Raw genomic sequence first — 12,282 nt, 5'->3', positions numbered from 1 at the left:
GTGTCGCTTTAATCAAATTTGAATGTCAGAGATAGATTTATTATGCAAAAATGCAAATGTATTTCTTTCAATCCTGCTACGCAATTTGTTTCCATAAAATAATCACCTACTAATATGAAGGACCCAGGCCCGGGTAATACTGTATAATTAAACACAGAAGAACTGCTTTAGCCAGGGTGCTAATCAACATTTTCCCAACAAACATTAGTACAGCAGGATGCAGGTTTGTACTCAAACACCAACCCCACCAAATACAGTGAAGTCATTTCACCGGTGATTCAAACATAATATTTAGGTACAAATCTTCTCATGTGTCACCATACATTCTCCACTTTTATACATTTCTACTTACATAAGTGCAACTGAGTCAAAAAAATGATATATTTTGATGGGATTTTACAAGGGACTATTCAGTCATTTCAGTTTATATTGTTAATAACTTGTATATTTACACAGCGGTTCTCTCTCAAACTCTGATGTGTTCAAATTACAACACTTTTAAAAGTGCCACATCCTATTCAAAGTAACTGAGATTAAAAACTGATGAGGTAAAGAAAAACATAATTCTTAGTTATTAACTCGACTTCCTGCTCTTAGAAACTCAGCCGGTTTTCCCTGCCTCGTGAGATTAGCTGCTAATTTTGAAATGATTACTGCCTTAAAGAAACTGGGCAACCACACATTTGCTGTAATGTTATATGATTGAAACAGTTCTTACATAAACCGAATCTAATTGGTAAGTCAGCAATGTAATGGGTCTTGTATTTTACAAAGCACATACTTTTATTATCCCTGTGTGTTTGTACTTTCTGCAAAGTAAACAGAGATTTTATTTATGACAGGAGGACTTTTATGTCATAAATTGTTGGTGGAAGCACTTCTATCTTTTCTCATTTGTTGAATTTAAACACTAGTTTGAAGTTTCTCCAGAGAGGGATGCCAGATTTTAATTTATTACAGATCTCTGGTTATGCATACTGCTCGGAAGGTCAGGAGAGGGGCAAAGGGCATAGTGAGTGCCAGAAAAAGTCAAGCTTGTTATGTCTAAATGAGAGGTATTGGAAGTCTTTAGTGATTTAGTGATTCATTTTTATTTTCTTATTTTTTGGTGATTCACATTTTTCATTCACGCCTTTTGTCATTATCTGTAAAATCCTTTCACATGTTTTCAGCTGTTGTAAAGGCAGATATAAACAAAAGCTAAATGCTAAATGATTGATGAATGAATTTCTAAAGAAAAATCATGTTTGAAAGACATCTGCGATTTAATTAAGGGTCATTTAACTTCTCTTAGATACATTTCACTAATTTGCTTTATAGGAGAATGTAAAAGTACTACAATCACCCAAAAGTGCAACCCCCAGACATCTAGTCTACATATCTGAAGAATAAATGGCAGAAATGTTGATTCATTGTTGGTGTTTGCTAAAACCTAGTCGATGCTTGTCTGTCTTTAAAGGAGGAACATTCAATATCACATATCTAAGAGTAATTATAACACGACCTTAGACTAGTATCTTTCAAGATTTCATATAAAAACATCAATTTACTCGTATTTTTTACATTCATTCTTTTATACTGACAAAAAGTAAATATGATAAAATTATATAAAGATAGAAAATGAAAGCTTCCTAACTAACTTCATAGTGAAGATTAAAATGAATGCCTTCTGTGACAGTTACACTTTCTGAGCACTTTGTGAGAAACAAGCGCTGCATCGTTTGAGCCGGCCGAGGAGGCGGTAAACAGGGGTTTGTTGTAAACATTCAAGGATGTTCTGCAAATCCTTACAGGAGGTACAGTATGGCGTTGAAATATTAGCCGCAGCTCTTTCAGTCTGTAAATGGTCCCGTGAAGTGCATTTAATAGAAAGCTTTACCTTCTTGTAATTCACAGTAATTGCCAGACCCGACATGTTCATTGTAATTCCTCAGATTTTGTCACCTCTGACAGCCAATAATTTCCTAAACTTTGCTTGTTAATTAATTTTTATAGTGTTTGGATCCTCCTATAAAGACGGCTTGATCTTGTGCTTGCTGTGGAGGTCGAAACGCGAGGACGCTGTGGTACAATATCAGAATTCCAGGCATCATCTCTGTCTATGGACAAGACATGCTCTGAAAATAAAACGCACCGTCCTGGGGTACCAGAGTAAGGTTATTTAAACAAATAGCGCACAGTCCCATTAATTCAATTCTGTACAGTTTTGCTTTATCATTGTCCGAGAATAAGCATGTTAGGTTTAATGAAAGTTACTGAAATCGTTTAGCTTCTCCAATGACACAGAGGATTTTCTAAAAATATCTCGGAGATGCAGTCAAGAGTTATCATTGGTGGATGTGTGTGTAGGTTATTTTGTTTTTTCAATAGAGCTTCAAATGTAATACATTTATTTTTGAATGCATAAGCAACTAAATTATTTTTTAGTTTTGTTTATTTATTCATTATTTTAAAAGGAAGATCATTTCCAAAGTACAATAAGAAATAAATGTTACTTTTAAGTTTTTCTTTGATGGAACACTTATCAACGGCCAAAAATAATACTGCTTTGAGTATCTTTGAATCCTCTGTAAAGACCAATGTTTCCAAAAATGAATTGTCACATTTGTCAAACAGAGAGAGAAGTTACATGAATAACAAATTATCTATTCAAATATTTCTGTGTCTAGGCATATCATGTAATATATGCATCACACTTCAATTCTAGAAATTCCCACAATTCCAGTGTTTTCTTCCAGTTTCCTGTTTAATAGTCTGTGAGTGAGGGCACTGTGTGTCTATTTCCATGACCAGCATCACATTTAACTCCCTTCTATTAAATATCTACCATTTCTTCCTCTGAACAGGAGGTTTTCTTCCAGACAAAAATATTGTTTTCACACATACAAAGACAAAGAGGTGGTTGAATTCTCGATACACACTGTATTGTGCTCACCACCCTTGTAAACTTCCAGAGCGGCAGAAACGTACACAGCTGGATGCACACTACCCAGGGCATGTGTGCTAAGCAGGCAATAACATTAGTCTGCCTGCAATGCCAGCGATTCGGTCCAGACCCCATGCTGCTCACCCCTCCAGCCTTATAGCCTTCTTGGCTGTGTTAATAGTTGTCATTTATTTGTTAATGTTGACCCCCTATGAGCTGAAGAATTATAGTTAGATGGGATTTATATAACAATGCCCTTGACGTGCCAAGGATGCAGACTTCGAGGTCTTCTTGGTCAGCCAACAATATCAGGCATTCGAGCACTGGGTGAATTGATGTCAAGGGATGGCACAGACCAGAGGAGACAAGGTTTTCTACCCAGGTTAGACAGTGCTCTTTTTGGTGGAGATCAAATAAGTCTTCAAAAAACATTTAAATTTAAAAATACACTTGCTTACCCTTGTCGGGGACCAGGGTGACCGCCTCCTGGGTGGTGACTTGTATGAGAGGACTTAGTGTGGAGAGTGAAATCATCCAGTCGGGCACGCTTGTGGAGGCCTGGCTGGACCAGGCCCCGTCCGCCCTCTCTGTGAGGTGGATCCTGGCGTCCACATTGGGAGCTCTGGTCAGGACATTTTCAGAGCGTGGCATCAAGTGACCCATGCCTTTGCTCTTTTGGTCACCGGTGGTGGTCAGAGTCACGGACTGGGTGCCTGGGTCATTTTCCAGAGTCGGCCCCAGAGCGTCCGTGTTGAAAGCCTTGGTGAAGGGAATGTCTGATGTGAAGGCACTGTTGCTGGCAGACAGCAGGTCCGTCTCATTCGTGTCCAGGAAGCCTTTTCCAATGATACCTACAGGATTTGCACAGAAAAGAAAACAACAGAAACAAGCAAATTAAAACTCGCAAATCGCTTTATTCTCCCCAGCCCACAGAATAAAGAGGACTTGGAATTCAGAGCACGAGAAAACTTTCTATGTTCAATAAAGAAATTAGAGAAGATGAGAAGAACAAAACCGCTTTGATCTGGGTACTACACTGTGAAAGGAACATGCATTTTAATCGTTTGGTCTGTGTGCACCACAGCTTCAGGTCACAGTCAAATGATCTGCCTCTAACCCTGGCCTTAATCTAAACCCTTTCACAATTGTGAAATTAGGTATAGGACTAATTAATCCTTCAGACCAGACAATCATTGTCCAATGTGTTCATCCTGGTGTAATGCTTTGTCAGTAAGTAACCTTTCCAAAGTAATCTTATATTCATACTTTTTACAATAAAAAGCATGTCAGGCTGGCAAAAAGGGAGGAAGCTCATAATTAGGAGTCCATGTCATCAACATCAACTTTGTGGAAATGTATTTCAAGCGAGAGAGGGCAAAGATGTTGCTCCAGAGACAGCTATGACACACCGTAGGATATGTTAAAAATAACGGTGTTATAATAATGTTCAGACATATATAACATAAAACATGCTAAATGAAGAACAGTTTTATTCAGGTCCGGTGAGACGATGGGGTGTGGGAGCTGTGTCTCAGATCCAGTTCTTCTCACCCACTACATCTCTCCTTACTAGTTACTATACAAAGCCAGGCGGGGATATTAAAAGTCCATTCACACTTTTACATATTGGATATATCTATATATAAATATTCCAACAGCTGTGCCTTAAAACCCCAGTGACTATAACAAGATTTAAAAATAACATATCAGCCAGGCCTAAGGAAAGGAGGGGGATGGACTGGAAGCATCTGTTGAATTGAGTCACCGTTTTAGCAGGTGTGGGGTTTTTTCAGTGGGATATTTAAAGTATTTAGCAGATCTTTATACCAATAATAAAAAATCTAACTTTTCACGTCACCTTAAACTTCTGGATGCTTTGCTATACAGCGCACTGTGGGCTCAATCACACATCTAATGAACATGATACCATGTACACAGTGGCAGCACACACGATGCGAGAATGACTTCCTCGTATGTTAGCTGTCAAGATATTGTAATGGCTTTTCCTTCTGGGGGGTTAGATTTAAAAGTCTGGGCACCTTCCCAGTCTCACTGGCACTGTTCATCTATTGAGGGTGCATATTTATCAGGTCAGCCTGTTTGATTTTAATTTAAATGTTTGACTTCATTCCGTTTAGTCACAGCATGTTGGTATGAAATCATGATTTGCTATCGGGGTCCTATCTACAAATTCCACAGGGGAAAAATGAAGACTTCACGATCAGCACAGACTTAATATGCAAAACTAAGAAACACCCGAAGGAAGAATCCTGCTGTTGCACTTGATGGCACTTCACCAGCAGAGCCATTGGCACCAGGGTCACAGTCTGGTAATAATGTGTTTTAACCATCAATGAGAAGAGGCTTAATGACCCAAAGCAACATACTCCGACTGGGGAGGGGTAAACATCAAATGCATTACGGACTGAAGGACGTCACGTTTCCATTTGATCAAAACAACAGCACAAGGAAATTATTAAACCAACAATGAGACAGCGAGGCCTCGAAGTGGCAGCGTCCCCAGTTCTTAGTCTCCATTACATGACAATACTGTGGGGGGCTAATCGATAGACAAACAGACAAGTGAACCAATGCAAAATGTAAATAAATACAAACACGTGCATATAAACACATTTTATGTATTATTATCTGTTCAACAGAGCCAGTTCCTAAGTGTAGCGGAGTTCAAAGTCTGCGGGAAAACGAAATATTGATGTTTTTCCTTGTGCACAGGAATGATGTTTTCAGTGGTAAAGACATTAAAAATAAGCCTGTGCTTTTCTGTACTGCGTTTCCAGTGAACTGACCTCTTACAGTCCAGGTCCAAAGACCTCCAGCAGTTAGGTTGCAAACGCAAACAGAAGTTTAAAACCCACGCAAGAACTGCAGAGCTTTACAATGTGTGTGAGGCTCAGTAAATATCCTGAATGCCAGTAACTGTGTGAGGTAGTGGATGGTGTTTTCCAGTTTGAAAAGTTTAATTGGTCTGGGTCTAGTAAATGTAATGCATGCATCTCCCTCCAGTAATAAACTTCCACATAAAAGCCTGTCATGAAACCCCATCTGTCAAGAGGAACAACTAACTGTGAGTTAGGACAAGGACAGACCCAAAAACATCAACTAAAATGACCCAGATTACTAACCTTTAATTGATTCTTGTTGACTGCTCATGAGTGACACGATACAGTCCCTATTTTATGATATATATGTTCCTAGTTGTGCGTTTTCCCCTGTTCAAAAACATTCATTTTGGTGGTTGTTTATTTTATTTTTCACATTTGTTCCAGGTATGACTCACAGAGCCAATTGATTGTGTACTTATATTCCTGGTGCTTCCTTCCGAAAGCATCCTCAAAGCCATCTGTGAATGACTGGCAAAAACAGTCTGGTCGTGCATAATAAAGTCACATGGAATTTCAGCAAAATATAAAGCCCAACAGCTGTGTGCAATAGTCTTTTCATAAGTGCATGTACACACACACATATGCCCACAGAAACAACCAGCAGTGAATTGTCTCGCTCTCTTTCTTAGCTACTGAATACTTAAAATACAATAACTTTTACCAGCACTATATAATGTGAGATGCGTTCCTCTGCATTTTATTTAATGAGTAAACTATATTTATAGAAATATAAATATTTAGATGCGCACACACACACATTATGCACATACACACACAAATCAATTTGATTCAAATGTACTTCTGCCACCTACCACAATGTGGGCGGACGAGAGGATGACTGCACGGATAGTAGCCTCAGCTATGACGAAATTCCACCCCTCTTGTTTATTCATGGTGAATTCACACCCCGGCAAACAACTCGTGCTTTCGCAGAGTGGGCTCTTTCCCCCTTGTTATCCCTGTCACTTCACAATTAATATTGTCCAAACACAATTTAGCCTGTATGATGTAAAATGTGCCTTTAAAATGGAAAAGTCTAATGTATTCACAATCTAGCTCAGTTCCAAGAACAAGTTCAAGTTTATAAAGATGAGATGGTACAGATTTTCAGTGGTCTCCAGAACCTGACCTGACTCCTGTCGAGCTCATGACCAGTTTATCTTGGGTGGGAAGCCTTTCCTTCCAACAAAACAGTAATAATAATGATAATTAAGTTCAATATTCTGTTATTATACTAGAGGCCATCATTTTCCCACAACATATGTCCACAATTACAGCACTGCTGCCCATTACATCTTCCTACACTGGGTGCTATGAGGGGAATGCTGATTCTGAAGCTCCATTTCTCCACAATGGGACGTGAATCACTTCGATCTCTCGGCTAGTTGACGTGGATCCTCCTATTTTTGCATGTCAAGAGGCGGACTACAAACACGGATGAATACAGGTGTAATTTCCGGATCTGTCAAATGATTTATTTGTGTGGAAGAAACAGAGGAAGCGCCCAGACCAGACACCGATCAAACACTAAGGATTTGTGAAACCTATTTGTAATGTTAGGACCTGGGCTGTAAAACTTAATATGAAACTACTAATGATACCTAATTTTTTTACAGCAATGAATACCTATTCCTCCATTGATGAAAGCAAACTAGAAAGGACTCTGAAGTAACCAGAAAGGGAAGAGAACTGAAACCAGAAGATTAGCTTGTATTGCCAATTTTGTATTTTGCTATAGAAATAAATAACGACACACAGGAACGACTACTTACCTACAAATGCCAAAAGGATGACCAATAAGCAGATGAGAGCGCAGGGAATCAATATGAGCAGCAGGAGGCGGATGTGCTTGGCAGATCCCAGTTTTTGAGAGCAAGCATCCCCCATATTGTCCTCATCTGTCCCCAACACCTGTTCAGACAGCAGAGGAGTCAATACAGAGCACAGAAGAGGAACACAAGAATGCAATTTTCAGAGAATAGTCCTTTTTGGACATGTGTCATACTTTAAGCAAGTTGTAGTTACCCATACCTGTTATGCATACATTATCAATGCAACTAACAAGAACAACAACAGCAATAATAATAATAATAATAATAATAATAATAATAATGTGCGCCTTTGGCACTCTTAACAATGACAGTCATTACAAGTAAGTGAAAGTTAGTGAGCGCATGCATGTTGTGCACTCCAGCTCTTAACCCTTACCTGCCCGTACGGACACAGGCATGGACCGGCTGCAGGTGTCTCTGGACTCTGAGATGTGACGAGCCTGTCACCTTGAGAAACGTGCCGCTGCGGCTACCCGTTTAGCGGACATGGTCAGTTTGTGGAGTTACACTGAAGCAGGGTTTGGTGAGGCGGTAAAGGGCATGGTTTGAATTTCAGGGCAGGGTAACCGATGCCTCTCCTCCCTCTCTCTGGTACGAGTTTGTGGACAGAGGCTCTTCAGGGTACTGTCACTCCGAAGTGGCTCTGCCGCCGGGTCCTAGTGCTATTGTGACAGTTGTATCTCTGAATGACATCGGAGGAGTACAATGTATCTGCATGGCAAAATCTGCTGGTGTCACGCCTGCGCACATTTACTAAATATGTTAGTATGCGTGTTTTATGGCAAAACTGAATAGCCAATTAACCAAATCTACATACAGTACAAATCTCAGTGTGTGTTTTCTCCGACACATACATGCATTGCATATTTTTAAGTTAAGTCATTATTTCCTGGTTTGCATTGGTAACTGGGAAGCAGGGATACTACTGCACTGGGTAAACACATTATACATGATATAGAAACGTGTACTTTGACACTGATACGTATTCTATGGAGGGTGTGTATTTCTTCTGCACGTTTGCCCGTTTAAGCCAATTGGATTAGCATTGAATCAGAAAGTTAGTAGAATAGTAGAAAGCGGATGCAATAGTTGAGCTGAACACAAATAAACTGTGCAAAGCAGCAGACTGACGTGAAAGCATCACTGACGTTGTCAGTCGTGTGGTTGAGCAAACACGCATCCACAGGCGCTAAGACCCGGCGACCCCCTCCCGGCGGGACCCCCAGCCTGTCCGCCTATTTTTATCCAGGTATTTCGGAGTTCAGACTTTCCATTCCAGACGCAGGGCCACTATAAAGAAGCGGGATCTGAAATCTCATCTTGGGAGAGAGATTATTTTTAGCTCCGGGTTGGGGGGGCAAAACGCTGGCCTCTCCGCCGGGTGTGAGGGGACAAGACAAGCGGCTCGGAGAGAAAGGACTTCACACTTTGTAAGCCCCAAATACGGGAGGCTGGGGGGGACAATTGGCCACGCTTCCGCCCGGTTTATGCGGTGCGTAATATTGTGCGTGGGATGCGTAACACGCGTCAGCAGCGCCGCACGCAACCCGGACCCGCACCCTGGCAAAATAAGAGTCTCAACTGCAACCCACTACAACCAACTTCATTGCGTTATTGTGCTCCTTTCTTTGCAATGCCGAGTACAGCCTACTTATTGGTGCTGTTGCTGATTATGTGAATAATAATTATAATAAACACAAGTGCTCTGATTTAAGCTTAGCCAGGTAAGATTATGATTATAAACGTTTCTTTCTGTGAACCTCATAGTTTCTGCCAATGTCTCCAGTAATATGTTTTTCCTTCACTAACCACCGATTATTATTACTCTGGGTTTATCTATGGATGTACCTCGCAGCCCATGATTTAGGGTGTGTTTGACCATGATTGTACTATGCTGTACTACACTTCATGTGCATGTTGTTATTAGCATGCTAGCCCACATCCCAGGAATAATGTGACAGAACTTCAAATGCCAATCTGACTTTATCAAACGATAGACATAATGCCAACTCCCAGATCAATTCAGGTCCTGTAGTCATGTACCTAGTTTTAGCCATTTTCTGTTAATCAATCAATTAAATAAACGATCACATGCTATTATTGTGCTGGGAAATGTTTCCTAATACACAGTCATTACAGGTCTTGGCATCAATCATTTTCTTAACATTGATTTCTAATTACGGAGAACGGTGTGCGCTGTTGTGATGTGTTATTGGTTATGTTTTATTTATTCACTTACTATTCTCCTACAAATAAAATCATTCATAAGAGCATTTCAGTGGCGCAATGATTTGAATTCGTTTTGTATCTTTGAGACACTGTGGAAGTATACACAAGTATAAAAAGTATGAAGAAGCATGTGTGTTGCGTTTCCTCGGCGCATATTTGCGTCTCGGGTATTGACATATTGAGATCACGGACCCGTCTACGGTGATGGATGGGTCTTTGCATTATAAGTATAATAAAACACATACGTATTCATTTCACTATTATGCAGCAACCAGAATGCATATACATTGTAATAATAGCACATGCAACATATTAAGGGTATTATCACTCACTTCTATTAACCGTTTCCTTGGAGAAAGTACAGTTTCTTAAAAATGGAAAAGCGGCCACTTGTTGAGCAGGCGGTGCATGTCCTCCCTATGGGCTTCACCTGCTCGCACTCAAACATATGCGAGTAAAGTAGCGGGCAACTTCCACCCTGCATCACACCTTCAACCCCGGACCATCCGGCATGGCATTTGTTTACTAGAAACTTTTGTGCTCAATAATACACTCTCTATATAAATGTGCAGCATCAAATGTTTGTATTTATATATATATGGGCATTATTTCTAATTAGTTAAGACAGAATTCTCACATTCTACAAACCAACCACTAATCATGTATCCTCATCTAAACACCTAAAAAGAAGTATTTGTCTGGGGGGGGGGAAATACAGTTAAAACATTTCAGTCCCCAGATCCCACATGCTCTTTAAAAGTGTCAAATAAATGTCCGCTCTTACCCGGTGTGCGCAGCCGACGTGCTGGTACTGCTCTGCGGGGCTCAGAGACGTGAACTGCGGCACCGACAGCATCGCAGCGCTCACACACGCATCTCCTCGTCATGAGATGCCACACGGAGAAGTGGGCTCATTTGTACTGGCATTCAGCTGGCACATGAAGAGTTTGGGGGGTCTCTTCCTCTGCATTATGTCTACAAACCCCACCCTCAAAACCCGACCCAACACCCACACCTTGTCTTGTTCATATTTTTTCGCTGGCCCAGGCGCAGACAGCGGGTTTCTCTGCTCCTCTCACACACGCACGCCCGCACACATGCAGTAGGAGTATGCGTGTCATATATGCGGTATATCATAATGCTGAAGACGCATGTTCAATCATTCACTGCTATTTCAACACAATGTAAATCCCGCATCCGACAATACATACATATTTGGTAAAGGTTTTGCTTTTTATTCTTGAAATGACAATGGCATGTTCATTCCTCGACAGACACAAAGGATTTGGAGGGGTGGGGGAGTCCTTGTCACATATATAATGCTTAGTAAATGTTAATGAACAGAGAGGAGATCTGTGGAGTAATTCAAGTCATGTGAATAAATATATACAGAGCAGAAGAGTAACGCTGCCATGTACTGTGTCTAGAAGGATAACTAACTCTTTCTAGACATAATTGGCCGACTGACCCTTCAGTCTGGAGATCCATAAAAGGGAAATAAGTAATTAGCAGGTTATTAATCAGGCTTCCTCCTACTTGGAATGGAATACATCAAACATACAAAACCATCAGAATCGTCCAATGTGAGATAAGGGCTTCATCATTAGATTGAACGACCTATTAGGTCAGGTCTGCTAGCAAAAATCATCACAAAGTATTAATGTAAAGATTAATTGCAAATGGAATGAAGAAACCCCCGTCAAACAGCATGGCACAACTCCGGCCAATAAACGATCACACACCCATACGTACTGTAAGTAATTCAGGTGTTGAACAGGCTAGGCGTGAACAGAAGTGGCATAAGCCACATAGGTGCACATCATACAAGTCCAAGTCTCTTGCCGACGTTTTTTCAGGGATGTTCAGGGATTCCTATGTCAATATAATGTGTTTGATAGCTGCATAGGATAGTGGAGAATTTCTCACAATCTTAAACATCCACTGAAATCTGCCCAGGGTATCATTTATGGATCTCGGCTGACAGACATGACTGACTAGAGCAATTAGCATTATAGGTAAGGGAAAGCTGTAGCAGTATGGTTCATGATTTAGCACTTTTAAAATCTATTTCCCACACTATGCGTCTATAGTAGATACACACACTGCCTACGACAGCCTGCAGATCGTAAGAGAGACTCATAGATCATGCTGGGCGAGGCTGACAGCATCTAGACATGTGACCCCACGTTGTATTGAGGTTTGCTTCGATTAAGCTCCTGAGTTTTGTATCGATGTGCCTGACACAGAGGTGCTGAAGACACTCTCGTAAGCATTGCCCACTCATTGACGGATACTCCGCTCGTGTGCTTTCGGGGGTCTTCATGTGCCCCTCTGCCACAATAAGGGGGGTGCAACAATGTTTACAATCACTGCTCAGACACACACGTGGAAA

The 12,282-nt window shown here is 40.7% G+C and overlaps 1 protein-coding gene across 2 annotated transcripts in view; it reads right to left on the bottom strand.

Annotated features, from left to right (window-relative positions):
* corin (corin, serine peptidase) overlaps window positions 1–10,912 on the bottom strand; it is a 41,300-nt gene extending 30,388 nt beyond the window's left edge. The window contains exons 1-3 of one of the 2 annotated variants that reach the window (XM_066720730.1): window positions 10,675–10,912; window positions 7,602–7,740; window positions 3,385–3,777 (exon numbers count right to left, since the gene is read on the bottom strand). In XM_066720730.1, the coding sequence (XP_066576827.1) occupies window positions 3,385–3,777; window positions 7,602–7,740; window positions 10,675–10,746 (604 nt within the window). In that variant the 5' untranslated portion in view covers window positions 10,747–10,912. Of the gene's footprint in view, window positions 1–3,384; window positions 3,778–7,601; window positions 7,741–8,037; window positions 8,341–10,674 lie in introns of those variants that run through there. The other variant, XM_066720731.1, reaches the window with a different exon arrangement.
* Window positions 10,913–12,282: the final 1,370 nt, after the last annotated feature.

Source organism: Amia ocellicauda, chromosome 13, assembly GCF_036373705.1.
Source record: "Amia ocellicauda isolate fAmiCal2 chromosome 13, fAmiCal2.hap1, whole genome shotgun sequence".
Classification (NCBI taxonomy): domain Eukaryota; kingdom Metazoa; phylum Chordata; class Actinopteri; order Amiiformes; family Amiidae; genus Amia; species Amia ocellicauda.
Note: the sequence above shows the minus strand (reverse complement) of the source record. Positions and strands in the feature narration are given on the sequence as shown.